Source organism: Austrofundulus limnaeus, unplaced genomic scaffold (genome assembly GCF_001266775.1).
Source record: "Austrofundulus limnaeus strain Quisiro unplaced genomic scaffold, Austrofundulus_limnaeus-1.0 Scaffold300, whole genome shotgun sequence".
Lineage (NCBI taxonomy): Eukaryota > Metazoa > Chordata > Actinopteri > Cyprinodontiformes > Rivulidae > Austrofundulus > Austrofundulus limnaeus.
In genome coordinates, this window is record NW_013952702.1 from 183,575 (window position 1) to 192,669 (window position 9,095).

The window sequence follows — 9,095 nt, forward strand, 5'->3', positions numbered from 1 at the left end:
TTTATAAAATATAAGAAGTTGAAGTAAAAAGTAGGATGAGAAATAATTACTCAAGTAAAGTACCGATAGCCAAAAATTCTCTTTAAGTACAGTAACAAAGTATTTGTACTTAGTTACTTTACATCTCTGGGATTCTGGGATTCGTTTTCTGCAGTTTAGATCAGAAGTGTTGTTTTAACTCAGGGTTAATGAGCATCAAGGCCGTAATTAACTTTGTTTCCTGTTTAAATTCAACTAAACAYGAAGCGTTCCTGAGCCTCGCTGACAAACTAATTGAGCTCTACCTGGTGTTTCCTGCACAGAAACAGTGTTTTAWCACCTCCTTTTATAAACACTGAAGCRTACAACTGAATAAATGKGAAATAAATAACAGAAATACAATTAAAGTAAAAGTACGAGTTGAGTTGAGTTGTGTTAAGTAGCTCCYGTCTTGAATTCTGAACTCTCCCACTTTCCCACAGGGAATTCCCACTGAAGGGGTGTTCCAGTTTAAATTCACGACTTGTAAGTAGGAAATTCCCACTTACTAGTACAAGTGCAGCAAAAGTAGCTGGTGAAAATGCTTCAAAATAGAGATTTTACACAACAAATTTCATCTTGAACCCTGTGCAGCTCCACCTGCTGGTGGGATGTAAAATAATCACCGTGCATTATGGGAGACGTAGTTTAGTGGTGGCTTTAAAACAGCTTATTTTAAAACATTAATATGTCTTTGAAGCTTTCACGGGCCACATAACATGCTGTGRCGGGCCACATTCGGCCCGCGGTACTGGGGTTTGACACACGTAGTTTAGATAAATTCAGAGAGGGAGCTGCTTCGGTCTGTCCTAGTGAAGAAAGTCAAGTGGAAAGGCAGAGCTCTCTGTTTTGTGTCTGCAGATCAGGATCAGAAGAACCAGATACTGGATCCTTCGTAAGGTGGGTCAGACTCAGAGAGGATGAGGAGCTTCATCTGATCTGGACCTTCTGGAGGKTTTCCAGGCACTGAACTGAGACCTCGGGGCAGACCCAGAACTCTCTGGTCTGAGAGCACCGTGGGGTGCCACGGGAGGAGCTGGACAGGGAGGTCTTCTCTCCTGGAAACTCAGATAATCTGTAAAAGTAGAACTTAGAAATGATTATTTTTACATTCTGTTGTGAATAAAATCTGTTTTCTGATGTTTTCCGATCATTTCATTCAGTTTTTATTGGTTTTTATCTCCTGAGCTGCAGTTGGTGTGGATTAGATGTGGCGGCCATCTTGAATTCATCCAGCGTTTGATCAAACCTGTCCAYCCCAGGTTCACGAGATGTTTCCCTAACCCAGCAGATGGTCAGAAAGCTGTGAGAAAAGTTCTGAAAGGTTCTGGACTCTGAAGCAGCTCTGCGGTTTGTCCACAAGATGGAGTTCTGGTTCCTCAAACCCAAACCAGTCAGGAAACGTGAGTCGTCTGAACCTGCTTCAAAACCTTTAAGTACTTCTTAGTTTTGCTCAGAAAGTCGTGGAGCCGTGGAGTTTTCAGSTGCAGGATCTGGAAACACCAGGAGAGTTCTGTGCTGTTGTGTCGCTCTGGGTCTGCAGGTCTTCGTTGCTCCACCTCGTTCAGAATGAGTTCCTGTTCCTTTAAGGGATCTCTCCAGTCGTCACGCTGATCCATATTCAGAGTCCAGTGGTGAAGAGTTGGGATAGTGGTTCAATTCTCTGGGTGCTGAGCAGATGCCAGGTAAGACCATCATCATGATCATGACTTTAACTAAAACCAGAGGAAGCTGTGACTCAGTTTATTTCTCAGGTTTATTCAGCTCAGAATCAGATGTTTTTATAGATGTTTGGATGTGAAGCCCTCTGATAACCTGATCAAACACCTGAAATAAACCGGTTCAGGCGGCGGCAGGACTCCGCCTGGCTGCTGGAGTGGAAAGCTTGGTTACATTCTGTACAGAGGCGGCAGGAAGCACGAGCGCAGAGAACATCACCTCTTTCTCATCAGGCTAAAAGCAGACAGGGTCGAGCAATCAACCATGGGCTTTCACCCACTTTTATTTTTATAAAACTTCTCCCCACAGCCCGGCCCAACAGGAACAGAGACACGAGCGTTGCTGCTATTTCTTCTCTCGCGCTGCAAAAACATAGAAGAGGTTCTTTTATTAGAGCGGAGACGTGTTAATTTAGTCCAAACGGGTCAAACGGCGTGTGATGTGCTGAAGTTTTACAGCAGGTTTAACAGTAAAGTGTCTCCTTCCACAGAACTCGTCATGAACGCAGACAGGCATCCTGACGTCCCCGATGGAGAGAGGATGGGTGAGTTTCTCATCTTTTTTCAGATCGAGCCGGGCTCGTTACCCCACAGGAACCTGTTGGAGGCGTGGAGCTCGCTTCAGGAGTTTCTGAAGGTGTTCTGAACGTTTACACTTTCCTCTCTTTGTTCCAGAAACCTGCCAGGAAGATGCAGAGGTGAAAACATCGCAGGAGGAAGAGGAGAGGGAGGAGGGCTCCGCCGCTGTGAATGGACAGCAGTGCAACGCCGTCACGGAGACACGTATGTACACACACACACACCGTGTCTTCACACACTTTCCATTAGGTGTTAGGAAACAAACTCTGCAGGCTGAGGTTCAGTTTTTATTTAAAGACGAGGATAAATTTGTTCCAACAATAATCAGAAACTGAAGTGACGACGGAGCTGTGAAGATCCTGTCTCCTCTGTCAGAAACTGCGTCTCAACATCATGTCTGTGAAGTCCTGAAGGACGGTGCAATCACAAGCAGCTTTACTTTCAACCCTCTGATCAGTCTGGAGGCGCATTTCCTCTTGCATCCAGGCCTCGAGGGGTTGTCTTCCGTCCCACGAACACTCTACTTTTCAATAATCTTGGTCTGAGGAACAYGAAGTCTTCAGCTTTAAGGTGGATCTGCAGGATGTTCTGTCAGAGCTGCTCAGACAGATGTTTGGTTTCTCTGCTCCACGTTTCAAACCAGAACAGCTGAAATGATTAAAAAGCTGCTGTGATGCTAACAAAGGTCAAACACTTGGTTTGAAACATGTCTATAAAGCTAATAATAACAACTCTATTTTAAAGCTGTCACACTATAACATTCAGACAACTCTAAATGACTAATAAAAGTTATATATTTGATCAGTTTGTTAGCGTTACAGTATGTGGAGTTGATTTTTTTAAAATTCAACATACACCTTTAAAATGTTCATAAGTTGTGTAGACATTATAGTGTGACYTTCATCAGCTTCAGACTTTTATCAAAAACTCAAGGAAAGTTTAAGAACCAATTAATTAATTTACAGTTAATGGGAAGTTCAGCAGCAAGAAACAGATATGCTTTTAGAAATCAACAAATATGTATCAAATAATTAAATATCAACTAATCAAAAACCTAAAATTTTGTTGTAACTTTTACAACCTATGATTTAAATTTCTTTAAACTACATCCTGAGTTCAAAACTACATTTTAAAGTCTTTTAGGGATCAATAAAATAAATAACTTTAACCATATGGTGCAAAGAGATTTAGACAAGACAAGAAACTTCCAAGAAGCTCATCTTTTTTGTCTCCTGGATGACATTTATATAAAAGAATATCTACAATGAAACCCAACCTGTGGTCATCAATAACAACTCAGCAACGTCTGCAAGAAAAAACATTTTCTTTGTGTTTAACGAGTTTAAAGAAACATTTTCTTTGTGTTTAACGAGTTTAAAGAAACATTTTCTTTGTGTTTAACAAGTTTTAAAGAAACATTTTCTTTGTGTTTAATGAGTTTAAAGAAACATTTTCTTTGTGTTTAACAAGTTTAAAGAAACGTTTTCTTTGTGTTTAACGAGTTTAAAGAAACATTTTCTTTGTGTTTAACGAGATTAAAGAAACATTTTCTTTGTGTTTAATGAGTTTAAAGAAACGTTTTCTTTGTGTTTAACGAGTTTAAAGAAACATTTTCTTTGTGTTTAACGAGTTTAAAGAAACGTTTTCTTTGTGTTTAACGAGATTAAAGAAACATTTTCTTTGTGTTTAACGAGATTAAAGAAACATTTTCTTTGTGTTTATCGAGTTTAAAGAAACGTTTTCTTTGTGTTTATCGAGTTTAAAGAAATGTTTTCTTTGTGTTTAACGAGTTTAAAGAAACGTTTTCTTTGTGTTTATCGAGTTTAAAGAAATGTTTTCTTTGTGTTTAACGAGTTTAAAGAAACGTTTTCTTTGTGTTTAATGAGTTTAAAGAAACGTTTTCTTTGTGTTTATCGAGTTTAAAGGAACGAGATTATTAAATATTAATCTAAACTCATGAATAACTGCAGAGGTGTTGATAATTTGGATGCTTCCTAATGAAGCCATGTTAAAAGTGGTGCGAACGCTCTTCAGGCGGCGCCCCTCTTCCTTTCTGCTCAGCGGCCATGTTTCCCGCCGGCTGCAGCTCCTGGAGCTGCGTCAGCTGCACGGCCTGCGGTTCCTCTTTGAGACCCTGGACTCTATATCAGGCGTTTCGGATCTGTGCGTGTGCAAAGTTTCCACAGCACCTCTGAGTGCTTTCCACGATACGAGGCGCCGCTCTTCAGCTCATCATCAGCCACCGCTGAGACCACAGTGTGGTTTCTGGATGGAACTGAGCTCCGAGGGGGGAGGGGGGGTTAACGCTTAACACCGGGCTGGGTGAGAAGTCCTGCATGCCAGGCTTCAGTCTGCAGGTTGATGCAGCTGACTCAGTGTTGTCCAGAGAGCAACACCACGCTGCTGTGCAAAAGTCTTGAACAGCCTTGCAGAACTTTGTTTCCCCKCCAAGCTGCCGGACCTGATCAGACCTGATTGGACGGTTCTCCAGACTCTTTCAAAGTTTCTATTTTTGACATCAGCTGCTTTTTTTTTTACTCCCCACGCATTCAGTGTCAGTCTTTTTTTTATTATGTTCTGTGACTCATTCAGTCATAAAAAGCTTCGTGTCGACTCACCAAGACGAGCTTTAACATCACTCCCATCAGCCTGCCTCAAAGCTTCTGATCGGCAGCACCTGTGGGGACCAGAAGCTCAGTAACAACAGCAGAATCTACTGCTCATCCCACAAAGGCATGTTCCTTACAAAYGTGGCGTCATCTAAAAGAAACATGAGCAGGCTTTCCAACGATAGAAGATTATTACCAAGAGGCTCTGTTACAACAACAAAAAAAATCTAACAAACACAAGTTTACTGCCTTTTTGTGCTGAGTTTATTTAGAGTTCGACACATTTGACTGGTTCTGATCGCAGTTCTCCAGGATTTATTGGGTTTTTAGGTCGAGGAGTTTTACTGTTGTTTCAGCTAAATGTTCCCCCAAGACAAASACAAAATAAAAATACAAATAAAAAGTGCAAACATCAGAATGTAGGCTGAACACATGGCAGCTTAGATGGAGTAATATGCAGTATTTGTACAGTCCTGAGTACTTGTCTGTAGTCGTAGTACACGATGAGTGTACAGGGAGGGTTGTGGGTAGAACCTGTTGCAGACTCGGGTGATGTGTCATTGTTTGTCTGCCGGGGGTCTTTTGCTGCTTGTTACTCATTTTCCATCCTTGTACCTGAATATTTCTGGTTAATTTTRACCAAAATCACAAAATGTTTGTGTCCAAAGACACACAAATCAGGTTCAAGTGCACTTTCTCTTGTTCATCCGAAACGCCAGGGTGTTAATGAGCTGAAAGTGCACGAGTGTGCACGTGGCGTGCAAACCTGCGTACCGGTTAGGTCAGGGTCCAGTTCTGGTACCTGAGGATATCTGAACTGTAGAGCTGCAGGCACAGAGGTGACATGAAAGGGGGGGAACAGAGGGGGCGATGACCACCCTGAAGCCCCCCTAGAGTTTTTACATTTTCTCTGCRTGGAGGAAAAGTTCTGCGCGGCGCAGCGCAGCTGGAAACGCTGCTGCCCTGCCTCCTCTAAAGAGYAGAACCGGGTGAATGAAAGTCAGAAGACCTGCACACTCAGGTCAGTTTTCCACAATCAGAATAAGATGATCGGATTAAGTGTTTACATGAACCTCATTCAGATTATCAATCGGCATAACCCACCCCTCTCATTCGGATTAAAAATTCATTCGGATCGAGCTCAATTGGATCAGAATAATCCGAACGGGTTGTTTACATGACGCATTTTTATTCTGAACGACCGTTTAATCCAATTACTTACATCCGTGTAAACGTAGCTAGTGTTTCTGAGCGATTAGGAGTTAAAAATATCCTTTTTATTTATTTAGTAATTAAAACCTGTAGTCTAGGGCTGCGCAGTATATCGCAAATTTATGGTTATCATGATAACAGCCTTTGCAATATGCATCCATCCATCCATCCATCCATTTTCTGTACACGCTTCTTCCTTTTCAGGGTCACGTGGGTCACTGGTGCCCATTTCCAGCAGTCACAGTGCGAGGGGCGGGGTACACCCTGGACAGGTCGCAAGTCCATCACAGGGCCACACATAGAGACAAACGAGACAAACAACCATTCACTCTCTCACTCACACCTAGGGACAATTTAGAGTTATCAATTAACCTAACAGTCATGTTTTTGGTCTGTGAGAGGAAGCTGGAGTACCCGGAGAGAACCCACGCATGCACGGAGAGAACATGCAAACTCTACCCAGAAAGGTCCCCAGGCTGGGATTTGAACCGGTGACCTTCTTGCTGAGAGGCATCAGCTCTACCAACTGAGCCACCGTGCCGCCTTGCAATATGCATATCACAAAAAATGCATAAACTGCAATAAGCGATTGGCTCTAATGTTTGCATTTATGTGCATCAGTCTAGATGGAGAAATGGACTAGAGAAACATCAAATCATAATCACTCCATCATGTTGTAATGGAAATTATGTTTTAGTTGTGTTTTGCTCTGAACACAGAGCAGAAAACCATCAACACTGTATTATTTTTTGATTATCACAARTTATATCATCATCGCAATATTAAGCACAGTTATTACATCACAGGTTTTCTTGATATCCTGCAGCTCTACTGTAGTCCTCCTAAAAACCAGTTTAAAGCCCARCATTAGACTCAAAGTGGGCCTGATCAGCTGATAAAGATTTCTTGTTTGTTTTTCTTTAGGTTTTTGCAGCTTTTTAATCAGTTTTTTGTCCAGTTTTTGTAAATAAATTTGTCTTATTTAAAAAGACCTTTCTAACAGCTGATCCGCAGCAGAAAGTCGAGTCTTCAGACAATAACTGGTCAAATCTTTTTCTCTCTTTGTTTGTTAAAGATCTTATCTTCTTTTTATTGGTCGAGTCAGAGAAAGAAATGAGAGCAAACTGTTTTTGTGACACTGAATCTGTGTTTGGGGTTCTCTGTGTTGTGCGTCGACACAAAACTGATTCAGAGATTTAGGTCAGAGATAACAACCAAACCAAAAAATAAAAAAAGAGACTGAAAATATTCTGGTGCATGGTTGGAAATGAGAATAAAAACGAAAAAGAAGAAGAACTGCAGMAAGTGAGGAGCTGTTGTCCAGACCCACAGGTGTGTTTGAGTTGTTTTCTGTGAGACTTGGTGGTGTGAGAGAATGAGACGAGTCAGAACCTGGACGGGTTCTGTCTGTGGGAGCGCAGCGTCAGAGGTGGCAGACGCTCTGAAATGACTCCTGTAACGCAGAAGAAGTGATGTTTTGTGTCGGAGGCCCCTGCTGCTTCTCTTCTCCTGTCCTGCTTCTACTTTCTGTGCTCAGAGGAAACGCTCCCCCTTATCTCCAGCGCACATCTTCTGAATCTGTGCGTGACACCAGCGCCGGCCCAGATGAAGCCTCCCACACTGCGATGGGCCGTTTGATATTAGCTCAGACAAATATCAAACATGAAGTTCGGCCGAGCTTCAGCTGTTTTTTATTCTTCAGGTCTGATAAAGATCGAGGCCGAGGAGACGGATGACAACCAGCGCTACGAGGCGGCGGACAAAGACGAGGCCGACGGCGGCAGCGAGGACGGGATGGAGGAGTCGTTCGAGGAGGAGCGGCCGGAGGACGAGGACGCCCTGAACGAGCCGCAGGACCTGTCGCTCGCYGACTACTCCCGCTACGACGGCGCCGAGCTGCGGGACGCGGCGGCGGAGGAGGCGGGGGAAGGGAGCTTCGCAGCCGGAGGCACGGCCCCCCGCCTGCAGACGTCGGGAAAGTTCAGCTGCGACATCTGCGGTCTGTCCTGCATCAGCATCAACGTGCTGCTGGTGCACAAGCGCAGCCACACGGGTGAGCATCAACCGTCATCACGCTTCCTACGTCTGTCTTTGTTGTTGGGTCAATACAGCAGAACACACAACGCTCTAATCAGCCTCACCGTGAAACGTTTTCTTTTGTAAAAACCAGCTCGATTAGATGATAAAGACTCAGAGCAACAGACAGAAAATAACCTCCAGACACATTAACATTAACTCAAACCTGATCATTAAAATCCATCAGCTCTCTTCTCTAACAGACTTTTGTTTTGAAATGATCTAAGCCCAAACCAAGTTTTGATCTCTAAACCTTAGCTCACCATCAGCGTGGCCTTACAGCACTCTTAATTAGACAGGCAGAAAGTAACGGCTCTGAGTGTTCCTGGAGGAGTTTCTGACTCAAAGGTGTGAGAAAACAGGTGAACTTTCAGTTATRCACCGAAATCTTAGAGTTTGTGACCAACAAGACAAGCTGCAGCGTTCAGAAGAAATGGCTTGATTATTCAGCGGATCAATTTATCAGCCGAAGGGTTTTATTCAGCTGATTTAAAAAAATATCATCATTTGGTCCAGGCTGTGCCTCAGGGCTGTTCAAGTAAATCACTCAGGGGGCCACAGTTACTGCAGGCCAACATTAATTAATTAACATTTATTTCACCAGGCATGTTAATTAATTAATTAATTAACATTTATTTCACCAGGCAAAACATTAAGAACAATTTCTTATTTACAATATTGACCTGAAAGTGTGAAAACACTTAAAAATTCAATTCAATTCAATTCAATTCAAAAATACTTTATTGATCCCAGAGGGAAATGAGGTGTTGTTGTAACTCATTGAACTAAAAACTTATTGTAGATGCTGATGGCTGTGGGCAGGAAAGATCTTCTGTAGCGTCTGTATTACAGCGAAGTTGAAGAAGCCTCCTACTGAAGACAC

The 9,095-nt window shown here is 42.7% G+C and overlaps 1 protein-coding gene across 3 annotated transcripts in view; it reads left to right on the plus strand.

The window, feature by feature from the left end:
- The window catches only part of LOC106526916 (zinc finger protein Helios), a gene marked incomplete in the record, with an annotated part of 43,752 nt that overhangs the window by 24,872 nt on the left and 9,785 nt on the right, over positions 1-9,095 (plus strand). For 2 of the 3 annotated variants that reach the window (XM_014021638.1, XM_014021637.1), the window contains 5 exon segments: positions 880-1,421; positions 1,562-1,703; positions 2,228-2,281; positions 2,412-2,519; positions 7,839-8,189. In XM_014021638.1, the coding sequence (XP_013877092.1) occupies positions 1,697-1,703; positions 2,228-2,281; positions 2,412-2,519; positions 7,839-8,189 (520 nt within the window). 3 annotated transcript variants of the gene reach the window in all.